This window comes from Ambystoma mexicanum, chromosome 6q, assembly GCF_040938575.1.
Source record: "Ambystoma mexicanum isolate Mex_15411 chromosome 6q, UKY_AmexF1_1, whole genome shotgun sequence".
Classification (NCBI taxonomy): Eukaryota; Metazoa; Chordata; class Amphibia; order Caudata; family Ambystomatidae; genus Ambystoma; species Ambystoma mexicanum.
In genome coordinates this window covers 349,332,728-349,357,532 of record NC_090937.1, presented here as the reverse complement: position 1 = coordinate 349,357,532, position 24,805 = coordinate 349,332,728, and the positions used below count along the sequence as shown (strand labels likewise).

At 49.1% G+C, this 24,805-nt stretch overlaps 1 protein-coding gene across 2 annotated transcripts in view; it reads left to right on the top strand.

Annotated features, from left to right (window-relative positions):
• The window catches only part of SLC44A1 (solute carrier family 44 member 1), an 889,643-nt gene that overhangs the window by 809,018 nt on the left and 55,820 nt on the right, over positions 1-24,805 (top strand). For both annotated transcript variants that reach the window (XM_069630839.1, XM_069630838.1), the window contains exon 11: positions 17,721-17,877. In XM_069630839.1, coding sequence (XP_069486940.1) covers positions 17,721-17,877 — 157 coding nt within the window. The remainder of the gene's footprint in view (positions 1-17,720; positions 17,878-24,805) is intronic.

The window sequence follows — 24,805 nt, the reverse complement described above, 5'->3', positions numbered from 1 at the left end:
ATGGGTTTTTCATTTCCGAGATTTCTATTTTGAGTTTATCAATTTCTACAGTTACCCTGGCATGTTCATGTTCCGCATGTGTAAATAGAATCTTCATCATGTTCTCTGAACTAACAGTGACATTCGCTTCCCAATCTGCTGCCAGGTCTTGGTCATCTTGGTGTGTGAGGTCTGGAAAAATAAGTATTCTGAGGCCTCTAGGAATAATATTGTTTGAGATAATTTTTAAGGGATACTTGTTCCCAGTATTTGTTTATTTCCTTCTTGCATAATCTTTCTAACTTGCTAAATTTTTGAGAAAGTGTTTCTGTTTTGTTGATTCTGTTTTTAAAGGGGTTATCTAAACCACGTGGAGCAAAAAGGGCAACACTGTCCTCTTCTCTGTTCTGCAAGTATTGTGCCATATTTGCTGAAATGTGAAAGGATAAATATCAATAGGAATGCTGCACCCCAAGGGATAAACTGTAATGTTGATTGAGAAAGTATCCTTATACTTTTCAAGCATATACTACTTCTCAGATTTGTTTCCTTTCAGGATTGGGCTGTTGGAATTATCTCCTGTAGGCTTGATTTTCTGTGGTACTGCAATATATTTAACACCTTGTTTTTCCAGAATGTGGTATGTCCGAATCAGGAGTCAGGCACCAATGTGGCTTTTTGGCTATAGACTTTTTTATTTTAAATAACAAAATCAATACCCACCTGTCCCTGACTCTAAAGGGAAATCCCTACCCAACATAAAGATAACTAGGTTCTCGGCGTCAGGATGAATGTCTAACCAAAATAACCGTACTGTCTGAAAAATCATCTTCTGTCCCTACCACTAAATGAAAGAAATAACTAAGAAAGAAAGGTCAGGAGGATGACTCCCTCCTACTAAAATAGTGTGCCACAATCGTGGAAAAAAGAACTATATAATAGTTACAAATGAAGGGCCAGGAAAATGACTCCCTTCTCCTGGTTTGTAAAGTTTCAACCGTGATGATAGTCTCTAATACACTGGTGGTAATTCGACATAAACGGCACTCAGAAGAGTGACCAAGACCAGACGGTCTTGAGCCTCCTTCCAGGCTTGACTCTGTATTCTGTTGCTTTAGTGTCTGGCAATCTTGCACAATATTTTTCTAATTCTGTTTTACCTGGTCGGGAACCACAACACCATTGTGGATTCCTTCAGCAGGGAACTGCAATCCTGCCATGAATGGGTACTACATCAAGACCAGGTTCTTTGTCTTTTCTAGACCTGGGGCTGTCCCTAGATGGACCTATTCACCACAGCGGCCAACTCTAAGTGCTACCTATTTCCTAGAAGGTACCTTTAGGCGAGGAGTTTGGGGATGCCTTCTCCATTCCATGGGAGGGTCGGTTCGTCTACACATTCCCCCAATCCTGCTCCTCCTACGAGTAATAAAAGCTCTGAAACAGTGCTGGTGCAGAATGATCCTCATTGCTTTGGCGTGGCCCCGCCAAATTGGGTACTCTTGACTGTCATCTGTTTATTAGCACCCTGCATCAACCTGTCTCCTCTTCCAGACCTGCTCTCCAGAGAATGAGGATCAGTGCTGCCCCATGGCCCAGCGTCACTCAAATTGACCGACTGGCTCCTGCAGCCCTAGTGTTTGGACATTTCACATTGCCTTTAGAATGCCATGCCATCCTGGCGAAGGCTAGGGCTCCATCCACTCTCATAATGGGACAAGCACAAGGGGAAGTGTTTTACTGTATGGTGTAATTTGCAACAGGTTGACACTCTTTGAATGAAGCCTACTCAGATTCTGCCATATCTGCTATCCTTAGCAAAGGCAGTCTTGGCACACGCATCGATTAACGTCCACCTGGCTGTTCTCTCGTTACACTTGCACGATAGGTAGGCTTTCTCTGGCTGGTCTCATTGACTGGTTAAAGAATTCCTCAAGGGCCTTTTTCGAGTTTTCCCTCCAATAAAGGCTCCTTCTCCAGCTTGGGAGCTGAGCGTGGTCCAAATTAATGAACCTGCTCATTGAGCCGCTGCACTGGGTGCTCTGAAGTTCTTCTTATGGAAGACTGCTTTTCTAGTGGCCATTTCGTCTGCCGTGTGTCGGAGAGCTACAGGCTCTCTCCTGCAAACCATCATATTTAACGTTCCATCAATCCAGGGTGGTGCTGTGCACTCATGCCTCATTTATACCTAAGGTACCGGCATCTTTTCATCTCAACAAACCTCTAGACCTACCAGTGTTCTTTGGCTCTCCCACCGGCAGAGAGCTTTGCTTTCAGTGGACGTTACCCATACGTTGAAGTTCTATATCGAACGCAGAAAGAATTTTCCCAACACTTCTCAACTTTTTGTAACATTTGCACTTGTTACAGGGAAGGCCTCATAGAAGGCTTCCATTTCCATATGGTATCAGGCTGCATTTTGCATTGTCATCGGCTCACAAACAGACCGCTACCAGGTGGACCTAAAGCACATTCCACCAGGGCTGTGGCCACTACTACAGCGTTTGTCTGGTATTCCCTTGCTCGACATCTGCAAGGCTGCAATGGGGAGGTCTAACCACATCTTCATGAAATTGTGCTGCGTTGACAGGGATTCCAGGGAGGAGTCTTGTGTTGGACAGGCAGTGCTTCGCAATCAGCTTGCTTGAGGCAACTGTTCCAGAGGTGAGTTCATTGCTTTGGTAGCGCTATGGTGCCTGCCATTGGTTTTGTATGTATATACTGCTGTGTATTCATATTCATGAGCGTGTGAATCCATGAAAGATCCCATGTTGGAGAAGGAACAAGTTGCTTACCTGGAACTCCTGTTCTCCAGCATGGGTATCCTTTATGGATTCACATGCAATCCTCACTCCTACCCCTCTGTCTCTTTTTGGTTGCTACTCACACATTACGTGTGCTTACAAATCTGAAAATGGCCACCAGGGATGGAGCTAAGGAGGCTAGTGCCATTAGTTGGGGCGGTTTGTCCCAAAGTGACAGCAATAGGCTATATGAGTGCGAAGCAGTTTATTGCACTTCTAAGCTAAACTGCTTTAATATTAAAGAAGAGGGGATTCCCAGCCTGACAGGGAATATCCATGCTGGGGAACAGGTGTCACAGGTAAGTAACTCGTTCCATCCTGCTGGTATCTTGTGGTCACTCTTGTTCTTAGCGAATGAGCAACACTGGCACCTGGTTATGGTGCTCTCTGGTGGTGGGGTGGAGATTCCAGCTTCCTCGCCTCCAGTGTGCCACCTTCACTTGTGGTGATCCTTACTCACCACCAGAGACTGTCCTGCTCCCAGAAAAGAAAGTCTTGTAGCATAAAAAAAAAGTAACTCGCATTAATCTCCCTTAAGATTCTAGCTATTCCTCTCCTACCAGGCAGATATCTTGGAACGTCCTTCTTTCCTCCCTCCTCTATTCTTTTTTGCGTACTCCCTAGACCACTGGGCTCCTGATAAATATTCCTGGACTTGCGACTCTCCTCTTTTCCCACCTCTGAATTCTTGCAATGGTTTCTTCGTGGATTTCCCACCAGACTGTTTTAGCTAGTTTATTTTTGTCTACTTATTCTCCAGATGTGTTCTACTTATCTTGTTTTCTGCCCTGCTTGTCCTCTGTTGCATTTTTCTCCTTTCCTCGCTCCTCTTCTACCATTGACCTATTTACCGACCCGCTAGACTTTAACTCATAATATTTGACTTTTCACATTAATGTATTTTTAACCTGTAGTTTCCTTTCTCTCAATCTTCCCTTCTCCCTCACTACACCTCAACCCGCTTTCTTTCCATGCTGCTGGCACCAGTTGATAATTTTATGGTGTACATAGTAAGCGTTTAAATAAGACAAATGTTTGGTACGGTTTAATTATTTTATTTTTAAAAAATACCTGAAGCACAAACTAAGCCACAGGGCATCAGAACACTGTACAATTTGAACAAATTAAAATGTTAAAATACAAAACAAAATAAGATGGACATGGGTTGTAAATAAATGTCTAAAACCTCAAATTATCGTAACCAATTTTAAAACTGCATCATATTTGCCTTTGGGGGATGCAATTGATGGTGTGTCTATACAATTTCATGTCATTAGTAGTAATTCGTGAATTCCTGAAATATATATATATATATATATTTTTTAAATTGTAATTTATTACATTTTGCACTTCAAGAAAAGTGAGCGCACAAAAAGAATCTTCATGGGAATTAGGCTCTTGTCATAACCAACATCCATGATAACACCATCTTAAGCCGTACCGCTGCAATCCCGGTAACTCCCCATCCCTGGCCCTGACAAAAAGTCAGCCTATTTACCATGTTTGTCAAAAAAAGGGATCCACCCCGCCGCAATCTTTCCTCTAGATTCATCAAGCAAGTGAGTTAAATACTCCATGGAATATACATCTGTGCTTTCATGAGCCACTCCCGATTTGTTGGCACCTATGACCTTTTACACAGCTCGGCCATACAGGCTCTGGCTGCCACAACCAAGTATGAAGCATGTTGGGTATACTCTTGGCTCTCCCTGCTTACATCCTCAACGCTCCAAAGTGCAAACAGTGGAGAGTTATCCCTGACCACCCCATCAAGTTCCCTTACCCAGGACAAGCCATTCTGTCAGTATTTCTGAATGTCTTCCCATCCCTACCACATGTGACAATAATCGGCCTTGGCGAAACCGCATTTCCAACAACAAGAATTAACCCGGAGGTACATCATTTTGGCCAACTGGTAGGGGGTGGGATAGGGGGGTTAATGCCACTTGTGAAGCAACTTAACGGCCAGTCATCTATATGGGCGGGATGCTGTAGAGTAGGAGACGATATGACAGATGGACCAAAGCCGGTCCAATATGTCCCTACGGAGATCTGCTTCCCAATTTGGCTGCGCCTTAACCATACCAGGAGGTTCTGCCAAGAGCAGTTCCTTATAAAGGCTAGCTATAAACCCTCTGCATCAGAGTAACTTCAGAGTCCATACCCACTGCAGATTATCACCCCACCTCGAATCATTAAGTGCACCTTTTAGCTGTAAGCATCGAAACACTGAGATATTCCCAATGTTAATGCACTCCTGCAGCTGCTCTAAAGGTAGGAACTGTCCCCTTTCCCAAATCTGTCCTGCTTTACCCAAACTCACCTCAAGCCACCTATGGAAACCCAGAGGCTCCTCAATGATGTCCCTTATCGAGGTGGGCAGACACAACTCAGCGGGGAAGGCCATGACATGAGCCACCTCATGTGATTTGCTTCTTTCCACACCATCCACAATACTGCCAAAACTGGATGTTGCAGAACTTGCCTCTGTATCTTCGACCTGGGAGCCCACAACCATTTACCCAGAGAGACTGGTGCCATCAATGCATTTTCAATATTCACCCACTGTTTGGCCATTAGCGGGTCAAGATTATCCACCACTACCCTTAATGGTTCTGCTTTATAATACCTACTCAGGTCTGGGAAACTAACCCCGGCCATCTCTTTAGGCAATATAGGTGTCTGATGCACTATTCTCTGCCTCGCTCCCTACCAGATAAAATGCAAGAGAGACTGCTGTACCCACACAAAGCAGTCTGGGGGTACCTCCGTTGGGAGCATCTGAAACAAAAAACGATTTCAGTAGTAACGTCATCTTAATACAATTGAATGATGCCATCCATGATGGTGTCATTTTACCGCATCTATCCAACTCACCATGGACCCTGTCCCATAAAGGCAAATAGTTGGTCTCAAATAAGTTATGTAGCCTCTGTGGAATATGAACCCCAAAATATCAGAACTCTTCCTTGTTAATGACAAACGCTAGGCTGCTCACATAGTCTAGATCTGTACTGCCTTGTGTCCCAACTGGGAATGCCACTGACAATGATGCAAATAATGTGTGCGTGGGTAGGAAAAAGCCATCATCCAATAGATTTACATGGAAGGTTGATGAATATGCTTTGCAGCAGGTAACATGCTTTCATTATCTAGGGACATGGGTGTGCTCTCAAAATTGTACTAAAGCTTTGCAAGAGAATGTCACGAAAAAGCTTAATGACAACAATTAGTTTTATTCGAATGGCAGTTGACAACGCTTTGGGAGGCCTAATAAAACTTTATGCAACTTGTATTGTACCTAGAATAACTTGGGCATTGGAAGTATACTGTGAGAAAGAACTACACTGGTTAAAGGCCCTTGAGGGTAATTTGTGGCTTAGAATTTTAGGATTGGGCAATGGGGTTCCTGTGGAAGCAATGAGATTGGAGCTGGGAATGTCATCAATATATGTCAATTATAAAATTAAGCGTAGTTGAGGCTCTTAAGATGGATGACAGCTGAGGAAAACTTTATTGGGTGACTTATGCGTTTTGCTGAATAATGGCCACTTTAGGTCATTTAAGATTCTGAATGACTTGGTGATATCCTGTAGAGAATTCCATTGGCAGCTCCAGTTGCTCCCTAATCCAGAAATTAACTACTGGCTAAACAAAAAAAAGCTGTGCAGAAAAGCTCTTGAATGGGACTGGTTACAAAACAGATTACCATTGGCTGCATTAAAAAACACATCTGGATATGCAAAGAAATCATTTACATTTTTAACAATTGCAAATTATGTAGATCTTCAGCGATTTGTAATGCAGCAGTGATTTATTTGTTTTCCTTTCTTGGCAATAACTGGCATGGGCATGGTGTGATACAGCATATCAATTGAGGATGTATAGACTGTGCCACAATAGTATAGAGACAAGTAATTTGCTGACACTGTGTGGTATCCTTGAATCATCTTATGAAGTACAATACAGGAAATGTGTTCATGATATGCGATCAATCAAGGAGAATCCATTTTGGTCATATCTCTGCTCTGGCCAATCAGTAGTGCCATCTAACTGTGCGTAGAGTATTTGGAAACCTGCTATGGAGAAAATCAATTGATTAAATAATGAATTCATGTATCTTGCGTTGGATACAAAAACGTATATTCGAGGGGATTGGGTCCTCCAACGTATTCCATATTTATGACAGGTAATGTCCACAGCTGTGCTGCTTCGGAAAATCTTCGGCTCCTGCGTTGATGACGTCGATGCGCCGTCCCCGAGGACCTCCTCCGATGGCCGATGTCACCCGATGTGATAAGTAGGACGCACGATGCCCGTAGCCTCAGTTCTGTTTTTTCCGCGAACGTGTTCGCTTCGTGAATCTCGGTACGCCTCGACTCTTTGGAGTTTGCTGTATTCTTCTCGGTTCGTTGAACCTGTTCAGTTTTGTGAAGACCTGTTCGTGACGATGTCTACTTAGTCTTCAACCCCGCGTCCGGGCTTCAAGAAATGCGGGGACTGTGGGTCCAAGATGTCGGTCACGGACTCGCACGACGCCTGCCTCTGGTGCCTCGGGGAGGCCCACGATACGGACTCTGGCGACTCCCAGTCGCTCACGGCCAAGGCCTTGCGGGAGCGCAAGAAGCTGCTGTCGGTAGGTCGTGTGTCTAAGCCCCAGAAGTCGAGGTCTACGGGGCTTTCGACGGATGACTCGAGAGGCAACTCTCCACGTCATCGTCGGAAGTCCAGTGGATCTCCTTCCAGGAGTCGGTCTCGCCACTCCTCCGCCTCTTCGAGGCATTCCCGGAAGCGTCGGCATCAGTCGCCTTCCCCGTCCTCTCCCGAGGACTCCACCCGTCGGCGGGTCGCTTATCCCACCATGCAAGCGACACCGGAGGAATGGGCTTCCTTCAGGAAGCAGATGTTAGCGATTCTTGAATCGCAGGGCACCGGTCCGTCCGCGCCTCCGAGTGGGGTCGTCGGCACTGGTCGAGAGACACCGCTCGTACGCCTTCGGGCTTGGGTGGTCGGCACGGCTCGCGAGAAAGCTCCCGCTCGGACAAGGGTAGCCGTTCTCGCCATGCCCATTCCAGATCCCGGTCCTCGACGCGCTCGAGACCGCGTGATCCTGTACCGTCTTCGAGGAAGACGTTGACGCCTGTGGCGCCGAGGTCGTCGACGATTTCTCTCGAGGCTCCGCCTCCGAGGAGGTCGTCGTCGCCGCTGTCGGCACCTAGGTCGTCGAGAGACACGCTTGGAGCTCTGGCTTCGAGGCCTGTGTCAACACCGTCGAGGCTGGCGGCGCTGCAGCTGACGTTGACGCCGATTCGCTCGACACCGATTCTCTCGGTGCCGACTCGTTCTTTCGAGGCGGTGGTGTCGGAGGGGCTCCGTGGCATGGGGTTAGCCCCTAGAAAGGCTCTGGCTAAGGTCAGGCATAGCTTTGGTCCCCAGGTGTCTTCCTCTCACCGCCTGGAGTACATTTCAGAGGGTGATGAAGGCTCTGATGAAGGCTTGGTTCCGGTTACGGTACCAGTTGAGCTTATCTCGGGCCATAGCCTGTTTGATGACCTGAGGCAGTCACTGCATGATGCCAGTGGACTAGACACCTCTCCAGAGGTGGAGTTTTGTAGGCCGGAGCCTGGCACTCATGCCGATTCTTCATACCGGCGCCTTATGTCTCAGGTCACAGAGTACTTGGGTTGGTCAGCTCCCCCAGGGGAGTTCGTTCAGGATGATCTCACGGACATCCTTGATCTTGGTCCCCCCACTGACCCGGTATTGCCGTTTCATATGGCTCTGCAGAGAAGGGTGGCGGCGGCTTGGACTGCTCCGGAGAGTCTCCCGGCAGTGGGCAAGTCTTTGTCGCGAAAATACCGTCCGGCCAGTAGCGACCCCTGCTACTTGTCCAGGCACCCCACTCCGGAGAGTTTGGTGGTGCAGGCGGCTACGGCCCCGGCAAAGCAGGCGTCGTATCCTACCATCCCTCCGGATAGGGACGACAAACGTTTTGACGGCTGGACGAAGAAAGTGTTTTCTTCAGGGGGTATGGCGCTTCAGGCGGCCAACTCCATATGTGCCTTGTCTCGTTTCACACACACTCTGTGGAACTGTGTTGCATTAGCGGCTGAACATATTCCTGAAGGGGACGAACGGGATGGTTTCCTTGCTATGGATCAAGATGGCAAGGATGCCATGTGTGAGGCCGTTCAGTCGGGTTTGGACATTGCAGATTGTGTCAGCCGGTCCATGGCGGCGAGCACCGTAATACGCAGGTTTGCGTGGTTGCGGAAGTCTGGGTTCACTCCTGATGTGCAGTCCCGCCTCCTCAACATGACTTTTGACGGTGAACATCTTTTTGGCAGCAAGGCTGACTAGAGTCTTGAGAGGTTGCAGACCTCCAAAGCTGCAGCGAAGTCGTTGGGCGCTGCAGTTCGACAACCTCCGCCTTTTCGTCCTAGGGGACAACAATGTAGGGGAGGTTCCTTTCGCTATTACTCATCTTTCAGTAAAGCGAGAAGAGCTAGCAGTCAAAGAGGCCACCGTAAGAGTGCCAGAGGTGGAAAACAGGGTACTCGAGGTGCCTCTTTGCCCTCAGACAACGCCGCAGCCGCTACCACTCAGTCATGAGGCCAGGTCCCATGGTTCGCCTGTTAGGGGAAGGCTGGCACAGCATCTTGTAGAGTGGCGTGCCATTACTTCAGATGTGTGGGTTCTGGAGATCATAACCCACGGCTACTGTCTTCCCTTTCGGCAGAGGCCTCACGACAATCCACCGGGGAACCTCTCTTTGAAGAGTCCGGATCCGCTCCTTGCGCAGGAAATTCAAGCCCTGCTGGAGAAAGGCGCCATACAACTGGTGCCTGTAGCGGCGAGGAACAAGGGATGGTATTCCCCTTATTTTTTGATTTCGAAGAAAGACTGGGGATTGAGACCCATCATGGACTTGCGCGGTTTGAACAAACTCCTCAGGAATGACAAGTTCAAGATGGTTACTCTCTAGTCCTCCAGGCCCTTCAACATCAGGACTGGTTGGTGTCTCTCGACCTCAAGGACGCTTACTTCCATGTGCCGATCCATCCCAAGCACAAGAAGTACTTAAGATTCGCGGTTGGCGACTCACACTTTCAGTTTTGGGTCCTGCCGTTCGGATTGACCTCCGCCCGAGGGTTTTCACCAAGCTCATGGTGGTGGTGGCAGCGCATCTCAGGAAAGGGGGGGGATTCAAGTCTACCCCTACCTGGACGATTGGTTGATCAGGGGGAGCTCTCCCGAGCAAGTCCTGGATCATCTGTCCGTCACCTGCCACTCCCTTCACAAGCTGGGCTTCTCCCTCAATTTAGAGAAGTCCCATTTGATGCCAACACAGCGGCTCCAGTACATCAGAGCAGTGCTCTACACATCCCTGGGGCAGTGTTTTCCTCCCCAGGTGAGGGCTCTTCACATTCAGCAGATGCACAAGTTTAAACTTGCCCAGAATCTCCCAGCGTCCGAGTTCTTGAGACTGCTCAGCCTCATGGCGTCCTGCATTCTTCTGGTGCCAGAGGCTCGTCTGCGGATGAGATCTTCGCAGTGGGCACTCAAGCTCCAGTGGTCTCAGTCCTGCGGCAGGCTGTCGGACCCTGTTCAGGTGCCACCCTCTGTCGCCCAGGACCTTCTGTGGTGGGCCGTCGAAGGCAATCTGATGAAGGGGGGCCCCATTTTGTCTGCCCTGGCCAGATGTGACGATCGTGACTAACTCATCCCTCACGGGATGGGGAGCTCATGCCAACAAGTTGACAGTCAGCGGTCGTTGGTCTCCGTCAGAGTCCAGACTCCATATCAATCTGTTGGAGCTCAGGGCTGTCAGGATTGCCCTGAAGGCTTTTCTGCCGACTGTGCGAGGAAAGAGTCTCCTGATTCTAACGGACAACACGGTGGCCATGCACTACCTCAATAAAAGGGGGCGGGGGGCAGGGTCACTTCCTCTGTGCAGGGAGGCGATGCAGCTCGAGTTCTGGTCCATCCAGCAGGGAGTTTCGATCACGGCTGTTCATCTGGCCGGAGACGACAATGAGAAGGCGGACGCTCTGAGAGGCAGAGCACGATCTCTCACGAGTGGGAGCTGGCTCAGGAGATTCTCCTGGAGATCTTCGCCCTTTGGGGGACCCCTCAAGTGGATCTCTTTGCCTCCAGTGTCAACCGGAAGTGCGAAAGGTACTGCTCGCGGGAACTTCCTCCAAAAGGAGCCTTGGGAGACGCGTTTGTGGTGGAGTGGTCATTCCCACTGCTGTACGCGTTTCCTCCAGTCCCCGTCATCCCGCAAGTACTGCAGAGGTTACGGAGGTTCGGTTCCCGGATGATCCTCTTTGCTCCGGCGTGAGCCCGGAGGACGTGGTACCCGAACCTTCTCGACTTGTCCATCTGCCCTCCACATCGTCTTCCCTACCGAGACGATCTGCTCTCACGGGTGGGGGGGGTCAGGTTCTCCCTCCAGAGGTCAGATCCCTCAACCTTCACGCTTGGCTTCTGAAAGGTTGAGGTATAAGGATTGGGACCTCCCTGAAGACGTGATGGAGGTGTTGCTCTCGGCCAGGTGGCCGGCAACAAAGTCTCTGTACCGTTGCCGTTGGAGAAAGTTCTGCGACTGGTGCAAAGTTAAGAATGTGGATCCTTTTGAGTGTGACATTCCCATGGTTCTGTCTTTTTTGCTTTCCTTGGCCCATAGGGGCTTGCAAGTGGGGACCATTAAAGGTTACCTGGCGGCGCTGTCCATATTTAAGCGCTCGTCTGAAGTTCCTATTTTAAGATTCCTTTAATTTCTCAGTTTTTGAAAGGGCTCACTAATGTGTTCCCTCCGTCACCTTTTCTGGTGCCCGGTTGGGATTTGAACCTTGTTCTTAAGTTTCTTATGGGTGCTCCGTTTGAGCCTTTGCATTCTTGCCCTTTGAGATTGTTAACTCTGAAAACTGTGTTTTTGGTTGCGATTACTTCCGCTCGCAGAGTGAGTTAGTTACAGGCACTTTCAGTTAAGCCACCCTTCACTATGTTTCATAAGGACATGGTTGTCCTTAGAGTTCGTCCTTCCTTTATTCCAAAGGTGGTTTCGGAATTTCATTTCGTTCTATCCTCCTCCACATCCTGGTAAGGAAGAGGAGAGGCTCCATAGGCTTGATCCTAGGAGAGCGTTGAGCTTTTATATTTCACGCATGTCCCGGGTCAGAATGGACGATCAACTTTTCATTGGTTACGCTGGAAAGCGTTTGGGACAAGCTGTGACGAGACAGACTTTGTCTCGTTGGATTATTTTAGCTATCTCCGAGTGTTCCTGCTTGGCGGGTAAGGACCCTCTGGCTGGCTTGCGGGCCCATTCTACCAGGGGAGTGGCTGCGTCTACTGCCCTGCAGAGGGGTGTTCCTATTCGTCACATTTGTGATGCAGCCACCTGGGCTTCAGTACATACTTTTGTACGTCACTACTCCCTCGATTCCATCCGAGGGCAGGATCTGGTTTTTGGCAAGGCAGTCCTTTGTTCCGCAATTTGATTGGGCATGCTAAATTTGTGTTCTAAATTATTTTCCCACCTCCTTGCCTTGGTACTGCTTTGGGAGTCTGTCATAGATATGGAATACGTCGGAGGACCCAATCCCCTCGAAGAACAAGTTACTTTCTTACCTGGTAACGTTCTTTCGATGGGATGGTCCGACGACGTATTCCATATCGCTCCCTCCCTACCTTCCCCGCTGCAGAATTTCTTTTGCGATTGCAGCTTGCGTTCCGCAAGGCCTTGTGTGTCTGACTGGCAGAAAACTGGTGGCACACGTTCTGGGGGAAAAAACGACAACTGAGGCTACGGTCGTCGTGCGTCCTACTTATCACATCGGGTGACGTCAGCCGTTGGAGGAGGTCCTCGGGGACGGCGCATCGACGTCATCGACGCAGGACACAGACGATTTTCCGAAGCAGCACAGCTGTGGACATTACCTGTCATAGATATGGAATACGTCGTCGGACCATCCCATCGAAAGAACGTTACCAGGTAAGAAAGTAACTTGTTCTTCTTGGGCTGTCAGTCAATTTTTACGATGGATTTAATGTCTTTGTCATCGTGGTTTTAAGTGGAATTATTAGCAACGGTTAGTTTTTAGGCATTGTATGTAATAATGATTGCAACATTTTGTTTGGTAAGTTATGTTGTCTTGTTAAATTTCTTATTGTATTGCTTTTAAGTTGTAATGTTGAATTTCAATCCTATAACACTAATAAAAAATAGCCTCCAGCTCCTGCCGAAAAGGAGGCAGCAAACTCGGTAGGTTCATCATCAATGCATCATCTGTGAAAAGGCTCAGTTTATAGGGTCGGCCTTGAATCTCCAACGCTCTAATGGAACTGTCCCTTCTACTGTGGCTGCTCATGGCTCCATCACTAATGCATACAGTAATGGTGACAGTGGACCTGATTGGCCAGCATGGAGCTAACTCCATCTCCCGTCTTGTAATCGCTGCTTAGTGAGTGTTGTGCTCCTGTGAATTTGCCCCAACGTTAGGGAGTGGAATTTCTGTTTCTTTTCCAACAGCGAGGAGAAACTCTCTAGTGTTCCCTTCCGCCCTTGGCAATGGCACCCTGATAGCATTGATCTCCTTCCTAAGCCTAGACTCCATTAAATTCCTTTGCCTTTTCTTGGCAACTCCTTCCAAAATGAGGCATCTAAAGGTGGACTTGGCAATCTCCCTCACATGCTTTCGGGAGGACTTCCTCTGTATCATTCAATAAAATAAAAACTCAATCTCATGTTCCATGAAGTTGCTAAACACCAAGCCACTAAACACTGAATCATTACATTGCCAACGATAATAGTTCTTCCTTCCCCATCCAAAGAACGTGACCTAAGCACAGAGTCATGATCTGACCAGGCTACCGTTTCCATCTGGACAGCCTGCACCAATCGGGAGCTTATTCCACAGTGTAAGAGCAAGTCAATACTCATATATGTTGTGTGGGCCGAGTAAAAGTATACCCCCAGGCTGCCCCTATATGTTCCTCCAGACATCCACCCAACCATAACCCTCAATGAGATCAGTGAAAGCCACGTTCTCTTCGCGGGGCCCTCTCTCAACCCCTCTTCTCAGTCTTCCAGTCCAGGGCAGGATCTTGCATCAAATTGAAGTCACCACCCACCTATGTTAACACCCTCAGACAACCGCCCTGTCAATTCCATCACTGATTCCTGCTGCTCACTTATAGTAGTGTAGAGGGTAGCTAGGGTAACTTGATGTGCCCCCCCGGCTGCCATTAACTATAAGCAATCTGCTCTCTATCTCCTGTTTAATCTGGATCTTGCGAAGCACAAAGGTCTCAGCTGGAAGAATCCCAACCTTCTGCCCTCCCACCCCCCATCTGTGTCCCCTCAAAGACTCAAAAGGACTAACCCACAGTTTTACCAAGCAATCTGGATTCTTCCCCTTCTTAAAATGCATCTTGTGTACAAACAGCAACAAAAATCTCTGCTTTTTGAATTCGTGAAGGAGTAGGGAATGTTTATGCAGTGAATTGAATCCCTTTACATTCAGCTTTGCGAGTCTGATACCGCCTATGGTCTAGTAAGCACCTTCCTCTGTTGTGCAACTGTGCATTCTCCATGAAAAGTCTTGTCTCCTTTGTCCCAGCACCAAAGAGTCTCCCCTAACCTGTTAATCATTTCCACCCAGCCCCAGCAAACCCCAACTGTAGCACACCACCCAACCCAGAATCATAGAGACACCCAGTTTAACCCGGGCCACCAGGAAATACGCATCCACACCTGTCGTACAGCAATTTTTAGAAGCACACAAAATATTAGTCATGCCCTCCAAGCCCCGTTAAACGTAACAAATTCACCCTGCCAAAACACTCTAAAGAAAGTCTCTGAAGTGTCACTCCTTCCCATAACCACCAACATGAACCCTTCCCAACCTAGATGGAGTATTTGTTTTTGGGAACTTCATGTAGCCTGCCATCTTCTTGTGTCCTGAGGGCTGCGTCAAGGCCGTGAACTTCTCTCAGCTGTACCTATCCTTCGTCCAATGGTTTCCATTGGAACCCCTTCAGTTTGTGTAATAGGTACTCCGCCAAGTCTCCATCCCTTATCATAAACTGTCCCCCCTCATTTAAACAACACAAAGGGATAGCCGCATCGCTATTGAATCTCCTCTTCCTGCAGCCATGCAGTCAACGGATGACATTTACGCGTTTGCTCCAGCGTGTAATTTGATGGGTCCCTATATATTGGGATTGGGGTTCCTTCCCATTAGGAGGATGTCAATTCCTTGGCTTCATGTAGAATATACTCCTCATCTTTAGAATGGTGGCATTTCACCACCACCACCGATCTAGGCCCCTCGGGGGATCCTGTCGAACCTAAAGGAACGGGAATCATACACCCCCACCAGCACCCTGAACATGACTTCCACACGACCTAGTTGTCTGGGCGCCCCACCAGCCGCCAGAGGCAAGCCACATAGCAAGATATTATTCCTCCTTTCCCTGTTTTCGATATCATCAATCTTACTCCGGACTTCCTTCTCCCTTTGTTCTAGCTCTTTAATCTTTGTGCCCAGCTGGGTTTCAAGAATCCCCCAGAGAGATCGATCCTCCACCTTGCCCAGCTTTTCCTTCTACGCCACTGTGGACGTCTGCACCTCTGTCCTGAGATCTCTAATCACGGTGAGAGCACTCGACTGCAGGGCCTCAAGCCCTCCCCCTGCACGGAGCCGCCATCTTGATGTTACACACACAAGACATCCACTCCTAGTCGTTCTACCCCAATTCAGGGCCCAAAAATACAACCACTCTGTCAGTTGCGTGAGCTTACACCGAAGGCTTGTATCCACAATAGTGAAGCTGCTCTCCGCCTCTAGCTATGTCCAGTTATCATCAATGCCATCAGCTATGCCGGTCCCTGGCATCCGCTTCTCCATGTGGGGCGCCCACTGGTCTACTGCTTCAGGATTCACCCTTGCCAGCCCCTTCTGGCCTAACCGTAGAGACCAGAGATCTGTGGCAGTGGAGGGCCCACCCATGCACACACCACTATACTGTGTCTGCATGCCTCGTGCACAGCACCGGAAGGTAGAACACTGCTCTTCCCAAGTGGCTATCACTGCTCTTCTCCTCCCGCCAGCGGTCTGGGCCTTCCCTCCTTGGCTCCATCAGGGATTCTCTGCTCCTGCCCTGAGCACTCCCTGTCAACATCCGGCACCTCCCTGACCTTCCGCAGCCACAGTATCATGTTCGGTGGACCCCCGGGCCGCAAAGTCACAGGCTACCTTCCGCACCGCTCTTTAGTGCACAATAGCCCTCCGGTCACCGCCCTAATCACACTGCAGGCCTCCATCAGCTACCCTAGTTTGCTGTCCTCCAGCTCGGTCTCAGCACACATCCACCGGCACTGGTCACTGTTCCCCAGGATGCACCTCAACCCCTAAGGCTCTCCGCCTCGAGAAATACTGTGCTGGCAACACTTCAGGGCATGGCGGCGTACTTTCACAGAGCCTGTTTACACTGCCATCTTTGCCGTGCCCCCTGGTGGTCTCCCCTGAAATATATTTTGATAAATAAGACAGCGATGTGGAGGAACTGGGGGAGCCACTGTACCGTGTTCGGTGGATTCTGGGGCCTGTCGCCGGGCTACCTTTCGCTCCGCTCTTTAGTACAGCCAAGTCAATGACTGGCCGGTCGACCTCCGGTCACTGCCCCAAACACGCCCAGCTCGGTCTCTGCACACATCCATCGGCGCTGGGCACTGTTCCCCAGGATGGACTTCAACGCGGAAGGCTTCCGTCCCCGGGAAACGCTGTGTTTGCAACACTTCAGGGCACAACGAGGTACTTCCTCAGAGCCTGTTTGTACTGCCATCTTTGCCGTGCCCCCTGGTAGTCTCCCTTGAAATACATTTTGATAAATAAGACAGCACTGTAGAGTAACTAGGGGAGCCTCTACTTTCACTGAGTCCTTGTGCGCAATGGCATAGGCGGGAACCTATTCAATCTGACTTCCTGGTTCCAGGATAGTGTCCCGGAAAATTCCTCCAAACTTATTGGAGTGCTTGGTGGGGAGAAGGAGGGTGGTGAAGGCTCACGTGATTGACGATGGCCGTCACCTTTAAGATCCCAACATGGCCATGAGCTGAGGTGAAAGAAACCTACAGCTTCATTACAGGTGTTGTGGCAACAGTAGAAACAAGAAGTATTTGAAAAAGCTTGTTTCATCAGATTATGAGATAATTATGCCATGGAGTAAATGGGAAGTATTGCATTGGGTAAAGAAGTCTAATTTTCCCCTCGGGTATTGCATTTTGTGTACCCAGTGCCGTTATTATTCCACTGTTCCAACCTGTAACTGATATTTTAATAAATAGGTGTCATTTTAAATACTACTTGTTTTTACCCTTACCACCATGCTGGTAACTGATGGCAAGGGCCATGATCTTTACATACACAGCCTGTCTTGCCATTGTCTTGAGGCTGGGTGCTGGGCCAGGCACGTCTCCTTCTGCCCTGCATCATCCGGTCAATCTAATCCCCATACATAGGGCCTAAGGCTGGAGCCCTCTCATGGGATGCACGTACAGACCTAGCACAGCTCAGGGGATGTCTGCAAATGTGGTGCCAGGGCCATAACATCCCCCATGGTTCGAGGGACAACAGCAGCTAAGGGGGTTGCTGATCGCCATTAATAGTTTTTTCGTTTTTTAGGAATGGTTAGTTCATAAAGTGAAATGTATATGCTTCAAGTGACCATTACATTTTTAACAATATGTCAATATTACATATATAAGCTGCGAAAACGTACAGGAGATTTAAATTGGTACTGGAAAGTTTGTATGCCCAGAAAATGCTTGCTTTGTATGGTGCTGGATGAGTAATCTCTATACAGCTGCAGTTATTTTTGTGCATGCAACGTTTTTGACCATGCCCATGCCGTGTTATTTCTTTGCAGGGATAAAAGTCGTCTACCGTTTACACCTATCCTGGGCTCTGTAAACCGTCTCCTGCGTTACCATCTTGGCACAGTGGCCAAAGGGGCGTTTATAATCACGCTGGTGAAGCTCCCACGCATGATCCTCATGTACATTCATAGCCAGCTCAAAGGAAAAGTAAGAGTCCTCTGGGGTTACTCTCGGGGCGGAAGGCATAATTTTTCTGCAGTCTGATGAGTGGGATGATGTTATCTATATGTTGCTTCTAAATAGATCTGGTGTAGAGATGTCTTTGTCAATTCTTTAAACTGGTTACCCTTACAAATATCCTTTAACATTAACATTTTAATCGCGGCTATTTTCACCATGTCTATTTTAACCCTGGTGTTTTCACTATAGCTATTTTTGGCGGTTTTTTGTGTGCTTTTTTTAATGGATAGGGGATTAAAAAAACAAACGAATGTGGTGAAAACACCACAGATACCATAGCCACAATGAAGATAGCCACTATTAAAACCTGTGCAATGTTGGTTTCATCCAATAGTCCTTACAACCTCTGCAATACCATTTACCAAAGTTTGCCTTTAACGTTTCCCGAGTGCATTGCATGTTCAGAAATTCTGGGTCATGTCAGCTGCTTTCCTTTATGAAACTTCCTGTAAAGCGAATAAAAGATTGGCTCCTACTGACGGCTTCAAATTTGTATTCTTCTGAGGGAACCAAATTCCACTGCAGTTACCCGATTTCAGGAATCCACTTGCTTATTTTGCCATACATGAAATATGAAATGTCATTGTGGGACATTTCATCGCCGAAATCTCATCGCCAGAAACCGTGCATTTTTTTATTTTTTATTTCAAGGGGGGGTTCCCCCCCCCAGACCCACCCCCTACTTTAATAATTTTTTTTTTTTTTTTTTTTTTTTTTTTTTACATTTATAAAGCGCTCACACAGCCCGCAGGCATCGAGGCGCTGATCATACCCCAACCCGCACAAAACACCCCCCAAAAATATTTTTTTTTAAAAAAGGGTTTCTGGCGATGAGAATTCCGGCGATGAAATGTCCCACGATGACATTTCATTCGGCGAAATGCGTGTATACCCATGAAATACTGAGGAGCATTTAAAGTTAAACTTCAGGAGCGTGGAACTGGCATGTCTGCCTGGATATCCTGCCCGTTACTTTCTCCATTCCCCTCTCCTTCATCTTCCAAGTGTACCCTTAATTAGCTGCTCTTCTGATTGTGTCCATGTTATTGTACCATCTTGCTGTATAAAGAGGTTCAAAGCTAGGTTCACACTGCATTGCCTTCAAACTGATCGGGAAAAGTGAACTATTTTGAGATTAGTTTTGCGTTTGACTTAAACATTGCTCTGCTGCAAACACTGCAGTTCTAATGTATGAAACCCTTGCAGTAGTCTTTGCCATTATCACACACATTCTGTCAATTTGAGGTTTGAATGACTTTTATTGTAAATGGCATCCAGAAACCTATCCTATTGTGGGCAGAGCCAAGAGTTGGAGGTCAGTAGGGGTCCCACCTCTCCTGATTATGGTTGTTGATTCCTTCTTTTGTCTTTTTGAAAGGACATAATGAAGTTGGAATTAGGAATGGACAGAATATGACTGTACATATTAGAGCATGGCACAAAATAAGGGCAGACGTTCAGAATTAAAACAGTACATTTAGGATTCCAAGATGGCCTGCACGGAGTGGACCGTGATCGATGCGCTCCCGAACCCCTGAGACCAGTTGGGGGGGGTAATGCTGTTATAGGCTGACCCTCCCCAGGCAATCTATAGCTTTCAGGTCAGCCTCCTTGTGGGGGGCTTGGCGGTGTGGCATTCAGGGCCCAAAGCCCAATATTTTCTGCGGTGGCTGCAGCTCGCTGGGAGGCACGCTACGGGTGAGCAGCCAGACTGGAGCAACCATCGCCATATGCGGGGCGAGAGAGCGGACCACAGGGAGACTGAAATCTGGAGAGCGGATTGTGAGGTGTTAAGTGCAGTGAGGCGCCGGAGCTGGGCACGCCGCCCCCAGAGTGCAGTGAGCTCACTGTAGGAGCCGAGAAGCGGCGGGCTGCCAGGACAACCCACCGGCGTAGGAGGACCTGGAGGGCGACGCAGAAGACAGCCCTTTACAACTGAAGTGGAGACAGGAGGAGACGCCTAGTGTCGGCCGGGGCACACAAGGTGAGCCATAACTCTGACCCGTGAAGTGGAACACGCAGCGGACACCCCCCCCCCTCCTGAGTGGGTGACCACCGGCATACATTGACACTATGGTGTGCTGCACCCCCGTACCCTGGGGGGGGGCAGGGCTCCAGCGGCGAGACCTGACAACTCACCTCAGCTGTAAACCGGGCCCAGACCCATAAGAGCCCTGCGGAGGCCCAATTGCACCATCAGTGATACAACGCTGAGCCCCCCCCACCTCCCCGCGGCCCCCTTATGACTCTGGTAGCGTGTGAGACCTGGGAAAGCCAGGGCATTGTTGGGGAGACCCATAGGGTGAAGGCCACGAAGCAACGGCCAGGACGAAGAGGAGAACCCCCACTCTGAAAGAGTGGGGACAGGCCGCACAAAGGTTTTGCGGGGGTACACAGAGGGGAATTCCCCCCGCCTCTCAGCGCAGCAGTAATCCAAGTGCCCTGTCATGCCAAATGGGTCTTCCAGGGCCGGCTCGCCCCGTATGAAGCCCAATGCCCTCAAGTCAGCTGCCAGATAAATGGGACAAGAGGCTCCTAAAGACTGAGACTGGGGACGCAACCTCAGCCACCGTCTCCCCCCCCCCCCCCCGATGACCTCGGGCCCATTCCCCCCACACCACCCCCCACCAGCGGCACATCGAGATTGGAAAACCCAGGGCAGGATTGGGCTGCTCCCATCATAAAAGGTGAGCACCACCCCCCACCACCGAATCCCCTCTCGGAGGGGGCAATGTCAAAATCCAGGTGGAAAGACCCCTCCAGGCGGCAAAAGGCATAAAGAAAGCCCAGGAGGGGTGGTATTCAACGGATGTGGGGCATGGATTGGCCTCCACACCACCACACAGGCAAATGCAGGAGAACTCAGACAGCAAAAGACCGTCCATGACTCGAAATGTAGGACCAGGCAATTACCCACTCAGTCCTTAAGCAATTCTTCATGGAATTCGGCGATAAGATCACCAACACTGTCCAAACTCAAATGGACAAAATGAGGGGGGGGGGAGACTTGGCAGCTGCCCTGCAAGAAACAAAGACAGATGTAAGCAAATTGGAGGAGAGGGTGGACGTTAATGAAAGGGCACTCCACGAGTTAGCAGATGATGCCAGGAAGTCGGAGGTGCTGCTGGAACAATTGGGGAGTGCAGCGCACTACCTCGAACTACAGGCGGAGGACATGGAAAACACGTCTAGGAGATCAAATATCTGCATAAAATCCCTGCCTGAGGATGGTCATAAGGATCTGAAAGTAGTTGTCCACAACATCTTCACAGACTTGCTGGAGGGGGAGATGGCAACGGAAGTCCGACTGGACAGGGTACACAGAGTGGGCCCATGCAAATCAGACCCAGGGGCTCAGCCAAGGGATGTCCTAGCAGCCCTACATGATTATTCCACGAAGGAGAAGATTTTGGGGGCAGCAAAGAATGCAAATCAAATTTCGTACAACGGAGCAGATATAACTCTGTTTCAAGATCTATCCCTAACCACACTGGCGAAGAGGAAACAAACGGCACCGGTCACGAGGGCCCTTTGAGATAAAGACATCCGCTATAGATGGACCTTCCTATTTGGGATGGTATTTGAGTGACAGGGAAAACAGCGAAGGATTGACTCGCTGGAGGAGGGGGGGGCAAAGCTGTTGGGCATTGAGGAAGAACTGTAGACTACAAGCACACCTTCCATAAACGGTCAAAGCAAACCAAGAAGCTGGGAATGGTGAACGGTTTGGTCTAAAAGAAACAAGAGGGGGGGGGGTATCAACCGCACCTAAAGGGCCCGGCACTGGTTGTGCCAGGAAATGCAGCCAGATTACCGGCAAGGTACCAGTCGGGGGAAGAAGCCTGACGAGGGAGATGATGGGAGGATGAGAGGGTGGGAGAAAGTGGGGGGGCCACATCCGTGGGGTGTAACGGTGGCACACACAGAAAGCACCCACAAGTAGGTACCACCTAGCATTAGGGCAAGCATTGGGGTACATAGCCACACTAAGATGGAACTGCATTTCAGTTTCTGACACTTAATATCCAGGGTTTAAATACCCCAGCCAAGAGACGGAAGCTGGAAGGTCTCCTTTCTAAATTCCAACCAGACCTGGTGGCTCTCCAGGAGACCCACATTAGGAGACAGGACAAACACAAGCTAAAGCAAGGGCAATAACCCAAGATCCTGCAGGCGAACGTGGGAGGGGAAGAGGGCAGGGGTCCTTAGTGCTTGTAAACGGTATGCACAGGTGTCTTTCCTGAAGTCCTTTTCTGACACAGCAGGCTGCTACCTGTTTCTTCTCTTAAAACTCTGCTTGCTCAGGCTTATGGTGGCCTTGATTAATGCACCGAACGTAGGCCAGGAGGGGTTCCTGAAAATGGTCATCTCTAAACTTGAGCACTTTGGCAGAGGGGACACAATTCTCCTGGGGAATCTGAACATAGCTTGGGATCCAGTTAGGGACAAAGTACTCCCAACCCCCCCAGCTTCGCGAGCCCTCAACGCGCAGTTGCATCGGCTGACCCTTGGGGATGTCTCGACCTCGCTAAGAGACGATGAAATCTCGTATACACACTACTCACGTGCACAAATCATTCTCTAGAATCGATTGTCTGGGCCTCGGCCACGCCCATCAGGAAGGTTTCAGCAATGGATACCCATACCATGAACATCTCAGACCATGCCAGCTTACCTGCGTCCTGAAGGTTCCCACACAGCGACCCAGGCTTTGGACCTGCTCGTTCCCAAAGGCCCTACTTCTCGATCAGCCCACGTGTGAATCCATAGAAGATAAAATAGCATTTTTAAAAAAATAACTGGGGCGCACACACCAGAAGGGAGTGGTTTGGGACACGTTCAAGGCAACAATGAGGGGGTAACTTAACACAGCCAAAGCACATAGAACACGGCTTAGGAGGAAAATGGAATCGGAACTTGAAGCTGAGGTAAAGCAAATCATGCACAGAATGGAGACCGGCACTACCCCAGACCTGCACAGGCAATATAGATTTGTTAAGGGGAAGCTTGATCTCCTCCACACATAACAAGCAGAAAAGAGTCTGCTCTACTTGAAACAAAGGTACTATATCAAGACCAACAAGGCAGATAAACTCCTAGCGAGACAGTCACAGCAAAAAATGTGGTGCAAACCATCCAGGCGATTGACTCCACACCGGGCAATAGAGTTACTGCCACAGAACATATAGTAGCACTATTTCATGCCTATTATTCAGCTCTCTATGCATCAGATCACCCCGATCCGAGTCTGCAGCGGGAGTATATAGAGTCCGCACCTCTACAGATTCTTGCGTCCCTAGATAGAGACTCCTTAGAGAGGGACATCTGACGGGATGAAATCATACTCACAACAGCAAACCTCCCGCAGGGCCCTCACGCCTTCCCATCTTCCTTCTATAAGTGCTTTGGGGTGACTGGCTCCCAAACTGGAGGCCCTATTTCATTCCTTTGCAGTCTGGCAGAATTACTGACTATGGCAGAGGCCAAGATGGTTCCCTTCCCCAAAGCATGGAAGGATCCCACCTTACCGCCCTATCGCACTTATAAACACAGATGCCAAGATTTATACGAAGATTCCCGCGAAAAGAGTAGTGCAGCTGATCCCAGAACTGGTCCATTGGGATCAGACTGATTTTTATAAAGGGCCGCCAAACACACAATAATCGCCAGAGAATCTGACATGTGCTAGGAAAGGTTGTGAAGAAAGGTGGATCCAGCAGTGTTGGTCTCTTTGGATGCAGAGAAGGCATACAACTGGGTCGAATCGGCCTTTCTCTTCAATACGCTTCACGGCATGGGGTTCGGCCCTAAATACATAGCAATGATACGGGCAAACTATGCCCACCCCATGGCACGGTTGTTGGTGAATGGCCAGCTTTCATCTCTGGTCCTGCTCCAGAGGGGAACAAGGCAGGGCTGCCCCCTCTCCTCCTTGCTTTACGCACTGCACCTGGAGCCGTTTCTCATGAGACTCCGTAACCTAGACACAATCAAGGGCATCCCCTTCGGGGGGAGGACTATAGGCCCATGGCATACGCGGACAACCTGCTGCTCTCACTCACGGAACCAATCTCCTCCCTCCCAGGGGAGTTGGAGGTGTTCGGTAAGGTCGCAGGGCTAAAAATAACATCACAAAGTCAGAAATTCTGAACCTTTTAGATTAGACAGGGAGACTTGATAGCGGCGAAAGCAGCAACACAACTCAAGTGGGTATCCAGTAGCATCCAGATCTTAGGGGTGACCATCACACGTTTGTTAAAGGGGCTTTATGAGGCAAACTTCCATCCGCTGCTGGCTCAGATTCGGGGTGCAGCTACAGACATGGTCCCCACCATCGGTGTCCTGGCTAGGGAGAATGAACGCCATTAAAATGGTCATACTTCCACGAACCATATACCTATTTCAGGCTCTCCCTATCCCCATCCCGTCTGCCTTCTTTAGATCCTTAAACTGATCTCCAAATACATCTGGCTGAACAAAACACCCTGAATCGCACTGAGAACCCTAATGAGGCCTCTCAAACTTCCAGGAATATTACTGGGCTGTGCAGCTCGGGGTCATTAGGGACTGGTTTGGGGACAATAAGGATAAGAGATGGGTGCAAATGGAGAGGGCAGTAGCAGGACCGGACATGGGGGGGGAAAATGATGGCTGCCGGGAGCAGATGGACCCCGTAATATCCATCTCGGCGACATCACAAAAGTGGTAAAGGACACCACATCACAATATTCCCCTCCCCATTCACACCACTCTTTGACAATCCGCAGTTCTCCCCGGGCCTGGACACGTGCGCATTCCCCCACTGGAAGACTGGGTTGTGTCAAATTTAGGGATATGTTCCAGGTGGAGGAGTTGAAATCATTTGTTACCTGTAAGGAGGAGCTATGTCTGCATG